Source organism: Pleurodeles waltl, chromosome 5, assembly GCF_031143425.1.
Source record: "Pleurodeles waltl isolate 20211129_DDA chromosome 5, aPleWal1.hap1.20221129, whole genome shotgun sequence".
Classification (NCBI taxonomy): Eukaryota; Metazoa; Chordata; class Amphibia; order Caudata; family Salamandridae; genus Pleurodeles; species Pleurodeles waltl.
Genome location: NC_090444.1, coordinates 70278259 through 70297937, shown reverse-complemented (window position 1 = coordinate 70297937; position 19679 = coordinate 70278259). Strand labels below are relative to the sequence as shown.

At 48.7% G+C, this 19679-nt stretch overlaps 1 protein-coding gene across 5 annotated transcripts in view; it reads left to right on the top strand.

The window, feature by feature from the left end:
* Positions 1-19679, top strand: part of CAD (carbamoyl-phosphate synthetase 2, aspartate transcarbamylase, and dihydroorotase) — a 617432-nt gene that overhangs the window by 342420 nt on the left and 255333 nt on the right. Inside the window, exon 36 of one of the 5 annotated variants that reach the window (XM_069233594.1) lies at positions 2325-2366. The exons of the other annotated variants lie outside the window; for them this stretch is intronic. Coding sequence (XP_069089695.1) covers positions 2325-2366 — 42 coding nt within the window. The remainder of the gene's footprint in view (positions 1-2324; positions 2367-19679) is intronic. 5 annotated transcript variants of the gene reach the window in all.

Here is a 19679-nt window from a genome sequence, read left to right as displayed (position 1 = left end):
TGGCTTATTAGGAAGGTACAACAGTGGTGGTTGAAGTACGTTTGGTTGTGCTTTAGTTGTCAATGACGAGTCATTGCACAAAGGTCAGACGGAGCAGTGGGTGGTGGGTCACATAAAAGAGCTCTGGTGCTGCCACATTCATATTGCAGATTTTGCCATTGGCTTATCCTTCATAATAAGCAACATTTCTGAAACTTTCCCTAGCATTTGAAATTATCCTCTATAGTGTTTTTCTGTTTTGCTTAACGCTGCTGTATGCTGCTAGTTATGCTTAACACCCATTCATGGGAAGCTTTGGATGTTCATGCATCTTGAATTTGCTCACCTTTTTGTATGGGGCAAATTTGAGGACCTTTCTTTCAGCCCCCTTGTCGCCTTTGGGCATATGAAAGCATGTGTTAGATTGTAGGTGTGCTGAATGAGGATTATCCTCTTCAGGTCATCAGGACTTGCAATCTTTCACAAAATGTGTGTATTGCTATCTATCTTTCTCTGAGCTTTCCAAGTCCCTACGTGTGATCATTCCATGACTGAGTAGAATTTTGTTCCTGTGATTCATATGGTCTGTTTATTCTTTGGCTCACTATCGACAAGCTTTCGGTTCCCATTACTTTCCTTCATGGTGTGGGTTATCTCACAGGAGGTCTACATAGCTGGGAGTTTGATCTAGTTAAATCTTGCATCCTTCACCCAGTCGATGCAAATGTGCTGTGTTGTCCGTGTGTATGAATTATGGCATGTTTATTTCTATCCCTTCTAAGTGCCAATTTTTCAAGATAGCTGCAGTAACGATGTTACGCATTGCTTCTATCATTAGATGTACTTCTGTTTGCACTATTCGGTAGTAATTTAGACAAAGGAAATACATTCATGTTTAAGTCCAATGCGCAAAGCTTGATACAGACGCGAGCATTCCATAGTCTTCGAATTTTGGTTGTAAACTAACAAAGATCTTGAAGTCCGTTTTCTACATTCATAAGCTATTCAGATGATTGGTCTATTTGTGAATGGGTCTTTTTGAGCAGTTATTTAGAATCCCTCACTTTGCATCTCTGAGGAGGCACATACTCCACTGCATACTAAATATGCCACTTCTCCCCTTTATTTGTCCCTCTTCGCCGAGTCTTTCTTTCTTTGGGTTATTTTGGTAATGTCCTAAGTATTGGGGTCCCTCATTGTAAACTTGGTCACTGAGCTATCGGTAACAAAGGAACTGTTTGTTGTGGCACAGACCTGAGCATTATTGCTTTGTTGAGAATGGCTATACTGCATGACTTGTATTCACTTTAACCTGTTTTAAGTATAGGCGCATGTGAGTTCATGGCTCTGCATGCTATGAGTATCCACGGGAATGCAGGCTTGTTACAGGGAATGAGTTGTCGTACTTTCGTTCCCAGTGAGTTGTCCTTCTAAATATTACATCTGAATTTCATCTTCAGAGCGCGCAGTTACTCTGTTCTTGATACCGTTTGCCGGGTATCGATGGAAGAATGTTTACATAGAAGGCGAAGGGAAGCAATCGGGGATCTATAGAAGTGAAAGGATTGCTTGTGATTTTATTGTATCCAGACTACACCTACCAGGATTCTCCATATGAGCATAATGACACCATGGTTAATTTTAGGGTTTTTGCTCTATAAAGATATTTTTGGGAAGACTGTTTATGGGTGACTTGGCTTAGACATGCAATTTACTTAGCTTACCAACCACTTTTAATAAGGGTTGGGAAATGATAGCCTGTTCTGTTCTCAGATGTATCCTCCATAAACAGCCCCATTCAGTATCCTTAACATCATTTGGCTTTGCTTAGACTTCTTCCAGCATTGTAACCAAGTGTTAATGGATTGACTTTTTGGCTTCATCCGGCATTGCCTGGTTTACGACCTTGACTTAGCATTGTTACAAATCCCACTGAAAAGCCTGTCTGGTGCCTCGGCCATTCCTTCTGTGAGGATAAATATGTGTGACATAAAAGGTAATGTACAGCAAAGTGAAGATTTAGGGGGTAGTTGGTTAAACACTTAGGGCCAGATGTACCAAAGGATTTTACCCATTCTGTGTCTATGGGAAAAAACTTTCGTACATATGGCCCTTAATCTCTTGAAAACATTCTTGTTCCAAACTCTCAGAAGTGATAATCTGTAAAGGTTTGAGCTATTACATCTTTCTCAAGACTAAGTTGAGGTTCTGAGCCCTTATTGTTTTATTGTTGGTACCTTGAGGTGATTTAGTTGTGCTGTACATTTACGTGTATCCAAAGCTCGTCTGCAGTGTGACGACACGGCTGTCTGTAAACATGACCTGTCAATGTCTGTTGTCTCCAGTCTTCAGAAAGCAGACAACAACGAGGATCCTCCAATCAGCTGGTAAAATCAATTTGGCATGAAAAGGTGTCCTGAAATGTTATGGGTGGGAAAACTAATTTTGCATGATCAATCATCTATCTTGTAAAGGGTTCCTTTATTTGTCAGGAAAATAAACCTTCCTACCAATATGCTAATCCCTTCAATGCAACCATTATGTGTCACAAAATGTGCTGGTTGAGAGACTCCAGAGCCAAATTCAGGAAAAGTGACATGTTTGTCACTGTTTCTGAATTAAGCACAAAGAGTGGTAATGTGGTGTTCATTGTTGGTTGTTCGGCTTCAGCGTGTTATTCTTTTACACGTGGCTTGATTTGAACCCTTCATGCAGGTTTTGTTAAAGGGAGTCTGTTTAAGAGCCTGCTGATCTCAGAAGTTGACAGTTGTGTGCTACGCTAATCAGTTTAAAGTTGGACACAGTTTTTGAAACATACAGTTTTAGTTGGAAAGGGGTTCCAGATAGTGTCATGAAGCGAATGCACTGTAATCAAGCTTTGGTTTAAATTGTTTTATAAACGTAAATATTAAGCGATTGGAAGGTGGTGTAGTTGTGAAAGTGGCAAAAGGCAAGCTTGAGAAAAGGATAGCTTAAAAGTTGAGCCATTTGTAACATTTTCAAACCAAGATTGCTGAACTACAGCAGAACTGGGGTTTTGGGGGTGCATAGGTTGCCCCCCCTGAGTTTCCTTTGCGCCCCCCGCAAACTGAGTAGCTTAAAGGATCCTGGCATCTCGTTATTTTTACTGAGTAACTCTGGTATTTACATGCATGCATGATGTGAGTTAGAGGATGGAAACGGCGTGCCAGCTCATGGTAAAACCTTTCACCAGCGCCATTACAATTTTGCTGTGAGGACCATTAGATTAGAAATGATCAAAAATAAAAAAAAAGCGTAGAAGAATTAATATTAGACCACTTTAGGACATTTACTTTTGCTTCATTTCATTTCTTTTGTGGCTTTTGCTGCAGAAGAGCCATGCAAATGGCGATTACCTTTCTTGAAATATCTTTCACTAGTGTAACAATTGGGGTAATAGTTTGAAGGATGGGAGCCCTTCCCAAGAAATAACCCACAATTCTCCTTTTTTACTGGGGCCTAAGTACCCCGTTGTAGCACTTGAATCTCTCCGGGTAGTATCGGTATTAAACACAGACCACTAAATACTAGGCATTAAATTAGAAGTGTATACAATCAGGTAGTTAGAAATTCCTGTAACACTCTCATATCACATCACCCCTTAGTCGCCCCCTTTCCCCTATACCAGAAGTAACATCACAATAAAAAGGGAGTGTCTTTATCACTTAGGGAGGCCTATTGAATTTGTCAGGGTGTCAGCACCTCAGTAAAACCCCCCGCAACACTGTTCAAAGATGGTGGTGCCCCAGCCCTTTCGGGGGCCACACAAGGAAAAATATGCAGTTTTAACCCCCTCTCATGGGGGATTATGGACAGCTTCAGACCGGGGGGGTGAATATGCAATGAGCAGCAAAAGCTGCTTTTCTACATCGTGACCTTGCATTGTGTAGCCCTTTTCTTGACCTTTGAGGATGGGTGCCCATGCTCAATTGGGTACTTGGATGGTAGTGTTAATGGGGAGCTGCACGGAGAGCCTCAGGATCCCCAAAGTCTTTGCCAGTTTCCTGTGCTGGCACCTCCTGTTGAGTGCAGAGGAGCTGGCACATCTCCTTGGTCTGCAAAAATCTGATGCCCCCTCCTCATAACCCCACTCTAGGCACAGTGGTGTGTAAAGCTCCCAGCTGCAAAATTGCTTCAGCCCAGCAGATGCGGTGCCCGGGGGCCTTTATTTATGCACAACTCCTGGGGAAATGAGAGGGACCTGGAGTCAAAACTGTGCAAGAGAGGCTCCACGCACACTCACTCCCCTGGAAACATTAAATAAGGAGGTTGCGCTAATGCCTTGGGTCATGGCTGGCCCCAGTGTATTTTTGAGGACGTAGCAGTGAAGCCGCACATGCTTTTGTTTTTCTATTTTTCTCCCCGGGCCATCTTTCACAGGCCCTTTTCTCTGGCCCTGTAGGGCTAATGTTCATGGTTCAGGGCTACAGGTGGCCAGCCCAACCCACCACCAGCATTTTCTCGGGCCTAAAATGGCACTTTTTGTGGGGATCTATATTTTTGTTCCAACTTCCACCAGTCCTGCCCTCTGTCTGGGATCTTAGTGTTTGTAGGAAGTTGGCTCTGTATGCACTATTTCAAAGTAAGGAATAGTATGCACAGAGTCCAAGGGTTCCCCTTAGAGGTAAGATAGTGGCAAAAAGAGATAACACTAATGCTCTATTTTGTGGTAGTGTGGTCGAGCAGTAGGCTTATCAAAGGAGTAGTGTTCAGCATTCGTTGTACATACACACAGGCAATAAATGAGGAACACACTCGGAGACAAATCCAGTCAATAGGTTTTGTTATAGAAAAATATCTTTTCTTAGTTTATTTTAAGAACCACAGGTTCAAATTCTACATGTAATATCTCATTTAAAAGGTATTGTAGGTAAGTACTTTAGGAACTTTGAATAATTACAGTAGCATATATACTTTTCACATAAAACACAAATAGCTGTTTTAAAAGTGGACACTTAGTGCAATTTTCAGGTAAAGTATTGTTAGTTCTTGCAGGTAAGTACATCACCTACGGGGTTAAGATTGGGGTCCAAGGTAGCCCACCGTTGGGGGTTCAGAGCAACCCCAAAGTTACCACACCAGCAGCTCAGGGCCGGTCAGGTGCAGAGGTCAAAGAGGTGCCCAAAACACATAGGCTTCAATGGAGAGAAGGGGGTGCCCCGGTTCCAGTCTACCAGCAGGTAAGTACCCGCGTCTTCGGAGGGCAGACCAGGGGGGTTTTGTAGGGCACCGGGGGGGGACACAAGTCCACACAGAAAGTACATCCTCAGCAGCGCGGGGGCGGCCGGGTGCAGTGTGCAAACAAGCGTCGGGTTCTCTGTAGGTTTCAATGGGAGACCAAGGGGTCTCTTCAGCGGTGCAGGCAGGCAAGGGGGGGGGCTCCTCGGGGTAGCCACCACCTGGGCAAGGGAGAGGGCCTCCTGGGGGTCACTCCTGCACTTAAGTTCCGTTCCTTCAGGTGCTGGGGGCTGCGGGTGCAGGGTCTTTTCCAGCCGTCGGGATTTTAGAGTCAGGCAGTCGCAGTCAGGGGGAGCCTCGGGATTCCCTCTGCAGGCGTCCCTGTGGGGGCTCAGGGGGGACAACTTTGGTTACTCACGGTCTCAGAGTCGCCGGAGGGTCCTCCCTGAGGGGTTGGTTCTCCACCAGTCGAGTCGGGGTCGCCGGGTGCAGTGTTGCAAGTCTCACGCTTCTTGCGGGGATTTGCAGGGGTCTTTAAATCTGCTCCTCTGTAACAAAGTTGCAGTCTTTTTGGAGCAGTGCCGCTGTCCTCGGGAGTTTCTTGTCTTTCTTGAAGCAGGGCAGTCCTCTGAGGATTCAGAGGTTGCTGGTCCTGGGGAAAGCGTCGCTGGAGCAGGGTTCTTTAGAAGGCAGGAGACAGGCCGGTAGGTCTGGGGCCAAAGCAGTTGGTGTCTTCTTTTCTTCTTCTGCAGAGGTCTTTCAGCTTAGCAGTCCTCTTCTTCTTGTAGTTGCAGGAATCTAAATCTTTAGGTTCAGGGAAGCCCTTAAATACTAAATTTAAGGGCGTGTTTAGGTCTGGGGGGTTAGTAGCCAATGGCTACTAGCCCTGAGGGTGGGTACACCCTCTTTGTGCCTCCTCCCAAGGGGGGGGTCACAATCCTATCCCTATTGGGGGAATCCTCCATCTGCAAGATGGAGGATTTCTAAAAGTTAGTCACTTCAGCTCAGGACACCTTAGGGGCTGTCCTGACTGGCCAGTGACTCCTCCTTGTTATTCTCATTATTTCCTCCGGCCTTGCCGCCAAAAGTGGGGCAGTGACCGGAGGGGGCAGACAACTCCACTAGCTGGAGTGCCCTGCGGTGCTGGAACAAAGGGGGTGAGCCTTTGAGGCTCACCGCCAGGTGTTACAGCTCCTGCCTGGGGGAGGTGTTAGCATCTCCACATAGTGCAGGCTTTTTTACTGGCCTCAGAGTGACAAAGGCACTCTCCCCATGGGGCCAGCAACATGTCTCGGTTGTGGCAGGCTGCTGGAACCAGTCAGCCTACACAGATAGTCGGTTAAGGTTTCAGGGGGCACCTCTAAGGTGCCCTCTGGGGTGTATTTTACAATAAAATGTACACTGGCATCAGTGTGCATTTATTGTGCTGAGAAGTTTGATACCAAACTTCCCAGTTTTCAGTGTAGCCATTATGGTGCTGTGGAGTTCGTGTTTGACAGACTCCCAGACCATATACTCTTATGGCTACCCTGCACTTACAATGTCTAAGGTTTTGCTTAGACACTGTAGGGGCACAGTGCTCATGCACTGGTACCCTCACCTATGGTATAGTGCACCCTGCCTTAGGGCTGTAAGGCCTGCTAGAGGGGTGTCTTACCTATACTGCATAGGCAGTGAGAGGCTGGCATGGCATCCTGAGGGGAGTGCCATGTCGACTTACTCATTTTGTTCTCACCAGCACACACAAGCTGGTAAGCAGTGTGTCTGTGCTGGGTGAGGGGTCTCTAGGGTGGCATAATACATGCTGCAGCCCTTAGAGACCTTCCCTGGCATCAGGGCCCTGGTTAGCAGGCCTCGGCACACTTCCAATTCAAAACATAGCATCAGCCAAGGAGGCATTTCCTTACACAACCCCCACCTCGCATCACCCCCCCCCCTCCCCCCCCATCACCCCCCCCCCCCCCCAAAACGAAAGAGGATGAGACTAACCTTTCCCAAGAGAGTCTTCATTTTCTAAGTGGAAGAACCTGGAAAGGCATTGGCATGGGCAGTCCCAGGTCTGTGTTCCACTATAAAGTCCATTCCCTGTAGGGAGATGGACCACCTCAACAGTTTTGGATTTTCACCTTTCATTTGCATCAGCCATCTGAGAGGTCAGTGGTCAGTTTGAGCTACAAAGTGAGTACCAAGGAGGTATGGTCTCAGCTTCTTCAGGGACCAAACCACAGCAAAGGCCTCCCTCTCAATGGCACTCCAACGCTGCTCCCTGGGGAGTAACCTCCTGCTAATAAAAGCAACAGGCTGGTCAAGGCCATCATCATTTGTTTGGGACAAAACTGCCCCTATCCCATGTTCAGAGGCATCTGTTTGCACAATGAATTGCTTGGAGTAATCTGGAGCTTTTAGAACTGGTGCTGTGCACATAGCTTGTTTCAGGGTGTCAAAGGCCTGTTGGCATTCTACAGTCCAGTTTACTTTCTTGGGCATTTTCTTGGAGGTGAGTTCTGTGAGGGCTGTCACAATGGATCCATATCCCTTCACAAACCTCCTATAGTACCCAGTCAAGCCAAGGAATGCCCTGACTTGAGTCTGGGTTTTTGGAGCTGCCCAGTCCAGAATAGTCTGGATCTTAGGCTGGAGTGGCTGAACTTGGCCTCCACCTACAAGGTGTCCCAAGTAAACCACAGTTCCCTGCCCTATCTGGCATTTGGATGCCTTGATAGAGAGGCCTGCTGATTGCAGAGCCTTCAAAACCTTCAGGTGGACCAGGTGATCCTGCCAGTTGGAGCTAAAGACAGCGATATCGTCAAGATAAGCTGTGCTAAAGGACTCCAAGCCAGCAAGGACTTGATTCACCAACCTTTGGAAGGTGGCAGGGGCATTCTTTAAACCAAAGGGCATAACAGTGAACTGATAATGCCCATCAGGTGTGGAGAATGCTGTCTTTTCTTTTGTGCCAGGGGCCATTTTGATTTGCCAGTACCTTGCTGTTAAGTCAAAGGTACTTAAGAATTTGGCAGCCCCTAATTTATCAATCAGCTCTAGGAATGGGATGGGCATCTGTCTTGGTGACAGAATTGAGACCGCTGTAGTCCACACAAAACCTCCTCTCTCTCTTTCCATCTTTGGTGTGAGGTTTGGGGACTAAGACCACTGGGCTGGCCCAGGGGCTGTCAGAGTGCTCAATTACTCCCAATTCCAGCATCTTGTGGACTTCAACCTTGATGCTTTCCTTAACTTGATCGGACTGTCTGAAGATTTTGTTTTTGACAGGCATGCGGTCTCCTGTGTCCACATCATGGGTACACAGGTGTGTCTGACCAGGGGTTAAGGAAAAGAGCTCAGCAAACTGTTGCAGGACCTTCCTACAATCAGATTGCTGTTGGCCAGAGAGGGTGTCTGAATAGATCACTCCATCCACTGAGCCATCATTAGGGTCTGATGAGAGGAGATCAGGGAGAGGCTCACTCTCAGCTTCCTGGTCCTCATCTGTTACCATCAACAGATTTACATCAGCCCTGTCGTGGAAGAGTTTTAGGCGGTTCACATGGATCACCCTCTTGGGGCTCCTGCTTGTGACTAGGTCCACCAGGTAAGTGACCTGACTCTTCTTCTCTAGCACTGGGTAAGGGCCACTCCATTTGTCCTGGAGTGCCCTGGGAGCCACAGGCTCCAAAACCCAGACTGTCTGCCCTGGTTGAAATTCAACTAGTGCAGCCTTTTGGTCATACCAAAACGTCTGGAGCTGTTGGCTGGCCTCAAGGTTTTTACTTGCCTTTTCCATGTACTCTGCCATTCTTGAGCGAAGGCCAAGTACATAGTCCACTATGTCTTGTTTAGGCTCATGAAGAGGTCTCTCCCAGCCTTCTTTAACAAGAGCAAGTGGTCCCCTTACAGGGTGGCCAAACAGAAGTTAAAAGGGTGAGAACCCTACTACCTTCTGAGGCACCTCTCTGTAAGCGAAAAGCAGACATGGCAAGAGGACATCCCGTCTCCTTTTGAGTTTTTCTGGGAGCCCCATGATCATGCCCTTTAATGTCTTGTTGAATCTCTCAACAAGGCCATTAGTTTGTGGATGATAGGGTGTAGTGAATTTATAAGTCACTCCACACTCATTCCACATGTGTTTCAGGTATGCTGACATGAAGTTGGTACCTCTGTCAGACACCACCTCATTAGGGAAGCCCACTCTGGTAAAGATACCAATGAGGGCCTTGGCTACTGCAGGGGCAGTAGTCGACCTAAGGGGAATAGCTTCAGGATACCTAGTAGCATGATCCACTACTACTAGGATGTACATATTTCCTGAGGCTGTGGGAGGTTCAAGTGGACCCACTATGTCCACACCCACTCTTTCAAAGGGGACCCCCACCACTGGAAGTGGAATGAGGGGGGCCTTTGGGTGTCCACCTGTCTTACCACTGGCTTGACAGGTGGTGCAGGAGACACAAAACTCCTTAACTTTCTGGGACATGTTGGGCCATTAGAAGTGGTTGACTAACCTCTCCCACGTCTTGGTTTGGCCCAAATGCCTAGCAAGGGGAATATCATGGGCTAAGGTCAGAATAAACTCTCTGAACTCCTGAGGCACTACCACTCTCCTAGTGGCACCAGGTTTGGGATCTCTTGCCTCAGTGTACAGGAGTCCATCTTCCCAATAGACCCTATGTGTTCCAGTTTTCTTGCCATTGGACTCTTCAGCAGCTTGCTGCCTAAGGCCTTCAAGAGAGGGACAGGTTTCTTGTCCCTTACACAACTCTTCCCTTGAGGGTCCCCCTGGGCCTAAGAGCTCAACCTGATAAGGTTCCAACTCCATAGGCTCAGTTCCCTCAGAGGGCAGAACTTCTTCCTGAGAAGAGAGGTTCTCTTTTTGGTGTTGTGTTGCAGCTGGTTTCCTAGCTGGCTTTCCTTTTCTCTTGGTAGGCTGGGCCCTTTTTCCAGACTCCAGCTCTACTTTTTCACCCTGTGCCTTGCACTGTGCCCTTGTCTTGACACACACCAGTTCAGGGATACCCAGCATGGCTGCATGGGTTTTCAGTTCTACCTCAGCCCATGCTGAGGATTCCAGGTCATTTCCAAGCAAACAGTCTACTGGGATATTTGAGGAGACCACCACCTGTTTCAGGCCATTGACCCCTCCCCTCTCTAAAGTTACCATTGCCATGGGATGTACTTTAGTTTGATTGTCAGCATTGGTGACTGGATAGGTTTGTCCAGTCAGGTATTGGCCAGGGGAAACCAGTGTTCGGTGGCATGTGTAGCTGCAGATACACATGTTGTGCATAGTCCGCCGTCTGGTGTTGGGTCGGAGTGTTACAAGTTGTTTTTCTTCGAAGAAGTCTTTTCGAGTCACGAGACCGAGGGACTCCTCCTCCTTTGTTCCATTGCGCATGGGCGTCGACTCCATGTTAGATTGTTTTTTTTCCGCCATCGGGTTCGGACTTGTTCCTTTTCGCTCCGGGTTTCGGGACGGAAAGATAGTCATAACTTCGGAAAACTACGTCGGTATTGTTTCGTTCGGTATCGGGTTAGAATAGAATCGACACCGAATCGTGCAGAGCTCCGGTAGCCCTTCGGGGTAATTTCGATCCCCCGTCGGGGCCTGGTCGGCCCGACCGTGTGTAAGATCGACACTGATGGAACGGACCCCGTTCCGATTCTGTCCTAAATGCCACAATAAATTTCCATATACAGACCAACATTTGGTCTGTAACTTGTGCCTGTCGCCCGAGCACAAGGAAGAGACGTGTGAGGCCTGTCGTGCGTTTCGGTCCCGAAAAATGCTCCGTGACCGGCGAGCCAGAAGATTACAGATGGCGGCCACGCCGACAGGACAACGAGGGTTCGAGGAACAAGGAGAAGAAGAGGAAGCCTTCTTGTAAGGAAATGCCTCCTTGGCATGGTTGCCCCCTGACTTTTTGCCTTTGCTGATGCTATGTTTACAATTGAAAGTGTGCTGAGGCCTGCTAACCAGGCCCCAGCACCAGTGTTCTTTCCCTAACCTGTACTTTTGTATCCACAATTGGCGGACCCTGGCATCCAGATAAGTCCCTTGCAACTGGTACTTCTAGTACCAAGGGCCCTGATGCCAAGGAAGGTCTCTGAGGGCTGCAGCATGTCTTATGCCACCCTGGAGACCTCTCACTCAGCACAGACACACTGCTTGCCAGCTTGTGTGTGCTAGTGAGGACAAAACGAGTAAGTCGACATGGCACTCCCCTCAGGGTGCCATGCCAGCCTCTCACTGCCTATGCAGTATAGGTAAGCCACCCCTCTAGCAGGCCTTACAGCCCTAAGGCAGGGTGCACTATACCATAGGTGAGGGTACCAGTGCATGAGCATGGTACCCCTACAGTGTCTAAGCAAAACCTTAGACATTGTAAGTGCAGGGTAGCCATAAGAGTATATGGTCTGGGAGTCTGTCAAACACGAACTCCACAGCACCATAATGGCTACACTGAAAACTGGGAAGTTTGGTATCAAACTTCTCAGCACAATAAATGCACACTGATGCCAGTGTACATTTTATTATAAAATACACCCCAGAGGGCACCTTAGAGGTGCCCCCTGAAACTTAACCGACTATCTGTGTAGGCTGACCAGTTTTAGCAGCCTGCCACAAACCGAGACATGTTGCTGGCCCCATGGGGAGAGTGCCTTTGTCACTCTGAGGCCAGTAACAAAGCCTGCACTGGGTGGAGATGCTAACACCTCCCCCAGGCAGGAATTGTCACACCTGGCGGTGAGCCTCAAAGGCTCACCTCCTTTGTGCCAACCCAGCAGGACACTCCAGCTAGTGGAGTTGCCCGCCCCCTCCGGCCAGGCCCCACTTTTGGCGGCAAGGCCGGAGAAGATAATGAGAAAAACAAGGAGGAGTCACTGGCCAGTCAGGACAGCCCCTAAGGTGTCCTGAGCTGAGGTGACTCTGACTTTTAGAAATCCTCCATCTTGCAGATGGAGGATTCCCCCAATAGGGTTAGGATTGTGACCCCCTCCCCTTGGGAGGAGGCACAAAGAGGGTGTACCCACCCTCAGGGCTAGTAGCCATTGGCTACTAACCCCCCAGACCTAAACACGCCCTTAAATTTAGTATTTAAGGGCTACCCTGAACCCTAGAAAATTAGATTCCTGCAACTACAAGAAGGACTGCCTAGCTGAAAAACCCCTGCAGCGGAAGACCAGAAGACGACAACTGCCTTGGCTCCAGAAACTCACCGGCCTGTCTCCTGCCTTCCAAAGATCCTGCTCCAGCGACGCCTTCCAAAGGGACCAGCGACCTCGACATCCTCTGAGGACTGCCCCTGCTTCGAAAAGACAAGAAACTCCCGAGGACAGCGGACCTGCTCCAAGAAAAGCTGCAACTTTGTTTCCAGCAGCTTTAAAGATCCCTGCAAGCTCCCCGCAAGAAGCGTGAGACTTGCAACCCTGCACCCGGCGACCCCGACTCGGCTGGTGGCGATCCAACACCTCAGGAGGGACCCCAGGACTACTCTAAGACTGTGAGTACAAAAACCTGTCCCCCCTGAGCCCCCACAGCGCCACCTGCAGAGGGAATCCCGAGGCTTCCCCTGACCGCGACTCTTTGAATCCAAAGTCCCGACACCTGGGAGAGACCCTGCACCCGCAGCCCCCAGGACCTGAAGGACCGGACTTTCACTGGAGGAGTGACCCCCAGGAGTCCCTCTCCCTTGCCCAAGTGGAGGTTTCCCCTAGGAACCCCCCCCTTGCCTGCCTGCAGCGCTGAAGAGATCCCGAGATCTCTCATAGACTAACATTGCGAACCCGACGCTTGTTTCTACACTGCACCCGGCCGCCCCCGCGCTGCTGAGGGTGAAATTTCTGTGTGGGCTTGTGTCCCCCCCGGTGCCCTACAAAACCCCCCTGGTCTGCCCTCCGAAGACGCGGGTACTTATCTGCAAGCAGACCGGAACCGGGGCACCCCCTTCTCTCCATTCTAGCCTATGTGTTTTGGGCACCACTTTGAACTCTGCACCTGACCGGCCCTGAGCTGCTGGTGTGGTGACTTTGGGGTTGCTCTGAACCCCCAACGGTGGGCTACCTTGGACCAAGAACTGAACCCTGTAAGTGTCTTACTTACCTGGTAAAACTAACAAGAACTTACCTCCCCTAGGAACTGTGAAAATTGCACTAAGTGTCCACTTTTAAAACAGCTATTTGTCAATAACTTGGAAAGTATACATGCAATTTTTATGATTTAAAGTTCCTAAAGTACTTACCTGCAATACCTTTCGAATGAGATATTACATGTAGAATTTGAACCTGTGGTTCTTAAAATAAACTAAGAAAAGATATTTTTTTATACAAAAACCTATTGGCTGGATTTGTCTCTGAGTGTGTGTACCTCATTTATTGTCTATGTGTATGTACAACAAATGCTTAACACTACGCCTTGGATAAGCCTACTGCTCGACCACACTACCACAAAATAGAGCATTAGTATTATCTCTTTTTGCCACTATCTTACCTCTAAGGGGAACCCTTGGACTCTGTGCATACTATTCCTTACTTTGAAATAGTGCATACAGAGCCAACTTCCTACACTTCTCCATTCATGAATCGGACTCGGACGGATTCGACGTCGAAGAAACCGTGAGTAAGACGTCGAAGCAAGCACCACACAAGAAAACAAACAAGGCCCAGGGGATGCCACTGCCAACAGGCCATGGCTCAACCCATAAAGTAGGTGACCGACCATCGGCACCGAAAAAGGCCGAACCGGTGCCGAGATCGTCCGACTCGGGTTGAGACACAGGCACGCAGCAATCTCGGGACTGAGACACTGCTGCCGAAAAAGATCGACGCCGAGACAGCAGAACCGAAGCTGCTAGACGCAGAGACAGCGGCACCGAGGAGGATCGACGCCGAGAAGGCTCGACTCCGAAAAAGAGGAAATTCTCTTCGGAGCCGAAAACAAGCAGACACACAGTTTCGGTGCCAAAACGACCGGCAACCGAACCGACTGCCAGCTCGTATTCAGAGGAACAATCACTGTCCTCTCAAATGCGCAAGCACAGATTTGAGGAAGAGTTGCAGACCACTGACGTGGACCACACACAAAAGAGGATCTTCATACAAAGTGGGACAGGGAAAATCAGCACCCTTCCCCCAATCAGGAGAAAAAGGAGACTCGAGTTCCAAACACAGGAACAAACACCACAAACAAAAGTGGTTAAAAAGGTAACCCCGCCACCCTCTCCTCCACCTGTAACTCATGTATCACCGGCACAGACTCCGTCACATTCACCGGCTCATACCACCATGAGCCAAGATGACCAAGACGCTTGGGACCTATACGACGCCCCAGTATCAGACAATAGTCCTGAGTCGTACCCTACCAAGCCCTCACCACCTGAGGACAGCACAGCGTATGCACAGGTGGTAGCTAGGGCAGCAGAGTTCCATAACGTGTCGTTACACGCAGAACCTGTTGAGGATGACTTCCTTTTCAACACCCTCTCTTCCACCCATAGCACCTACCAAAGCCTGCCTATGCTTCCAGGAATGCTAAGGCACGCAAAGCAGATCTTCAAAGAACTTGTCAAGAGTAGAGCGATAACTGCAAGGGTGGAGAAAAAATATAAAGCACCGCCCACGGACCCTACTTTTATCACCTCACAGCTGCCACCAGATTCAGTCGTGGTAGGGGCAGCTCGCAAGAGAGCCAACTCGCACACATCAGGCGAGGCACCACCTCCGGATAAGGAGAGCCGCAAGTTCGACTCGGCTGGGAAAAGGGTCGCAGTACAAGCTGCAAACCAGTGGCGCATCGCCAACTCTCAGGCGCTCCTAGCGCGATATGATAGAGCCCATTGGGACGAGATGCAGCATCTCATCGGGCATCTACCCAAGGAATTTCAGAAACGGGCAAAACAAGTGGTTGAGGAGGGACAAAACATCTCCAATAACCAAATACGCTCCTCTATGGACGCAGCGGACACAGCTGCAAGAACAATAAATACTGCAGTAACCATAAGAAGGCACGCATGGTTGCGCACATCTGGCTTTAAACCGGAAATACAGCAAGCGGTGCTCAATATGCCGTTCAATGAACAACAATTGTTTGGACCCGAAGTCGACACAGCAATTGAGAAATTGAAAAAGGACACTGACACAGCCAAGGCCATGGGCGCACTCTATTCCCCGCAGGGCAGAGGCACTTTCGGCACCTTCCGCAAAACAACTTTCAGAGGGGGGTTTCGGGGTCAAGCCACACAAGCCAGCACCTCACAATCTACACCGTCTACCTACCAGGGACAGTACCAAAGGGGAGGCTTTCGGGGCCAGTATAGAGGAGGACAATTCCCTAGAAACCGGGGAAAATTTCAAAGTCCAAAAACCCCTCCAACCAAACAGTGACTCACAAGTCACTCAACCCCTTCACACAACACCAGTGGGGGAAGACTAAGTCAGTTTTACAAATCTTGGGAGGAGATCACAACAGACACTTGGGTCTTAGCAATTATCCGACATGGTTATTGCATAGAATTTCTCAAACTCCCTCCAGATGTCCCACCAAAAACACAGAATATGTTAAAACAACATCTAGACCTTCTAGAACTAGAAGTTCAAGCATTACTGCAAAAGGACGCAATAGAGTTAGTACCAGTACAACAAAAAAACACAGGAGTTTACTCCCTGTACTTTCTAATTCCAAAAAAAGACAAAACATTAAGGCCAATATTAGATCTCAGGACACTAAATACCTACATCATATCGGACCACTTTCACATGGTCACACTACAAGACATCATTCCACTGCTCAAACAGCAAGATTACATGACCACATTAGACCTAAAAGATGCGTACTTTCATATACCGATACACCCTTCTCACAGAAAGTACCTAAGGTTCGTATTCAAAGGAATACATTACCAATTCAAGGTGTTGCCATTCGGAATAACAACTGCACCAAGAGTATTCACAAAATGTCTAGCAGTAGTAGCAGCACATATCAGGAGACAACAGATACATGTGTTTCCTTACCTAGACGATTGGCTAATCAAGACCAACACAGTAAAAAAGTGCACAAACGACACCACATATGTCATACAAACCCTTCACAAACTGGGTTTCTCCATCAACTATACAAAGTCACACCTCGAACCGTGTCAGACACAACAATATCTAGGAGCAACCATCAACACATCAAAAGGAATTGCCACTCCAAGTCCACAAAGAGTGCAAGCATTCCACAAGGTAATAAGTGCTATGTTTCCAAACCAAAGGATACAAGCAAAATTTGTGCTAAAACTTCTAGGCATGATGTCATCATGCATAGTGTAGGAAGTTGGCTCTGTATGTGCTATTTCAAAGTAAGGAATAGCATGCACAGAGTCCAAGGGTTCCCCTTAGAGGTAAAATAGTGGTAAAAATAGATAATACTAATGCTCTATTTTGTGGTAGTGTGGTCGAGCAGTAGGCTTATCCAAGGAGTAGTGTTAAGCATTTGTTGTACATACACATAGACAATAAATGAGGTACACACACTCAGAGACCAATCCAGCCAATAGGTTTTGTTATAGAAAAATATATTTTCTTAGTTTATTTTAAGAACCACAGGTTCAAATTTAACATGTAATATCTTGTTCGAAAGGTATTGCAGGTAAGTACTTTAGGAACTTCAAATCATCAAAATTGCATGTATACTTTTCAAGTTATTCACAAATAGCTATTTTAAAAGTGGACACTTAGTGCAATTTTCACAGTTCCTAGGGGAGGTAAGTATTTGTTAGGTTAACCAGGTAAGTAAGACACTTACAGGGCTTAGTTCTCGGTCCAAGGTAGCCCACCGTTGGGGGTTCAGAGCAACCCCAAAGTTACCACACCAGCAGCTCAGGGCCGGTCAGGTGCAGAGTTCAAAGTGGTGTCCAAAACACATAGGCTAGAATGGAGAGAAGGGGGTGCCCCGGTTCCGGTCTGCTTGCAGGTAAGTACCCGCGTCTTCGGAGGGCAGACCAGGGGGGTTTTGTAGGGCACCAGGGGGGACACAAGTCCACACAGAAATTTCACCCTCAGCAGCACGGGGGCGGCCGGGTGCAGTGTAGAAACAGGCGTCGGGTTCGTAATGTTAGTCTATGAGAGATCTCGGGATCTCTTCAGCGCTGCAGGCAGGCAAGGGGGGGATTCCTCGGGGAAACCTCCACTTGGGCAAGGGAGAGGGACTCCTGGGGGTCACTTCTCCAGTGAAAGTCCGGTCCTTCAGGTCCTGGGGGCTGCGGGTGCAGGGTCTCTCCCAGGTGTCGGGACTTAGGATTCAAAGAGTCGCGGTCAGGGGAAGCCTCGGGATTCCCTCTGCAGGCGGCGCTGTGGGGGCTCAGGGGGGACAGGTTTTGGTACTCACAGTATCAGAGTAGTCCTGGGGTCCCTCCTGAAGTGTTGGATCTCCACCTGCCGAGTCGGGGTCGCCGGGTGCAGTGTTGCAAGTCTCACGCTTCTTGCGGGGAGCTTGCAGGGTTCTTTCAAAGCTGCTGGAAACAAAGTTGCAGCCTTTCTTGGAGCAGGTCCGCTGTCCTCGGGAGTTTCTTGTCTTTTCGAAGCAGGGGCAGTCCTCAGAGGATGTCGAGGTCGCTGGTCCCTTTGGAAGGCGTCGCTGGAGCAGGATCTTTGGAAGGCAGGAGACAGGCCGGTGAGTTTCTGGAGCCAAGGCAGTTGTCGTCTTCTGGTCTTCCTCTGCAGGGGTTTTCAGCTAGGCAGTCCTTCTTCTTGTAGTTGCAGGAATCTAATTTTCTAGGGTTCAGGGTAGCCCTTAAATACTAAATTTAAGGGCGTGTTTAGGTCTGGGGGGTTAGTAGCCAATGGCTACTAGCCCTGAGGGTGGGTACACCCTCTTTGTGCCTCCTCCCAAGGGGAGGGGGTCACAATCCTAACCCTATTGGGGGAATCCTCCATCTGCAAGATGGAGGATTTCTAAAAGTCAGAGTCACCTCAGCTCAGGACACCTTAGGGGCTGTCCTGACTGGCCAGTGACTCCTCCTTGTTGCTTTCTTTGTTCCCTCCAGCCTTGCCGCCAAAAGTGGGGGCCGTGGCCGGAGGGGGCGGGCAACTCCACTAAGCTGGAGTGCCCTGCTGGGCTGTGACAAAGGGGTGAGCCTTTGAGGCTCACCGCCAGGTGTTACAGCTCCTGCCTGGGGGAGGCGTTAGCATCTCCACCCAGTGCAGGCTTTGTTACTGGCCTCAGAGTGACAAAGGCACTCTCCCCATGGGGCCAGCAACATGTCTCTGGTGTGGCAGGCTGCTGGAACTAGTCAGCCTACACAGACAGTCGGTTAAGTTTCAGGGGGCACCTCTAAGGTGCCCTCTGTGGTGTATTTTACAATAAAATGTACACTGGCATCAGTGTGCATTTATTGTGCTGAGAAGTTTGATACCAAACTTCCCAGTTTTCAGTGTAGCCATTATGGTGCTGTGGAGTTCGTGTTTGACAGACTCCCAGACCATATACTCTTATGGCTACCCTGCACTTACAATGTCTAAGGTTTTGTTTAGACACTGTAGGGCTACCATGCTCATGCACTGGTACCCTCACCTATGGTATAGTGCACCCTGCCTTAGGGCTGTAAGGCCTGCTAGAGGGGTGTCTTACCTATACTGCATAGGCAGTGAGAGGCTGGCATGGCACCCTGAGGGGAGTGCCATGTCGACTTACTCGTTTTGTCCTCACTAGCACACACAAGCTGGCAAGCAGTGTGTCTGTGCTGAGTGAGAGGTCTCCAGGGTGGCATAAGACATGCTGCAGCCCTTAGAGACCTTCCTTGGCATCAGGGCCCTTGGTACTAGAAGTACCAGTTACAAGGGACTTATCTGGATGCCAGGGTCTGCCAATTGTGGATACAAAAGTACAGGTTAGGGAAAGAACACTGGTGCTGGGGCCTGGTTAGCAGGCCTCAGCACACTTTCAATTGTAAACATAGCATCAGCAAAGGCAAAAAGTCAGGGGGCAACCATGCCAAGGAGGCATTTCCTTACACAACCCCCCCCCCCAAACGAAAGAGGATGAGACTAACCTTTCCCAAGAGAGTCTTCATTTTCTAAGTGGAAGAACCTGGAAAGGCCATCTGCATTGGCATGGGCAGTCCCAGGTCTGTGTTCCACTATAAAGTCCATTCCCTGTAGGGAGATGGACCACCTCAACAGTTTAGGATTTTAACCTTTCATTTGCATCAGCCATTTGAGAGGTCTGTGGTCAGTTTGAACTAGGAAGTGAGTCCCAAAGAGGTATGGTCTCAGCTTCTTCAGGGACCAAACCACAGCAAAGGCCTCCCTCTCAATGGCACTCCAACGCTGCTCCCTGGGGAGTAACCTCCTGCTAATGAAAGCAACAGGCTGGTCAAGGCCATTATCATTTGTTTGGGACAAAACTGCCCCTATCCCATGTTCAGAGGCATCAGTCTGCACAATGAACTGCTTAGAATAATCTGGAGCTTTTAGAACTGGTGCTGAGCACATTGCCTGTTTCAGGGTGTCAAAGGCCTGTTGGCATT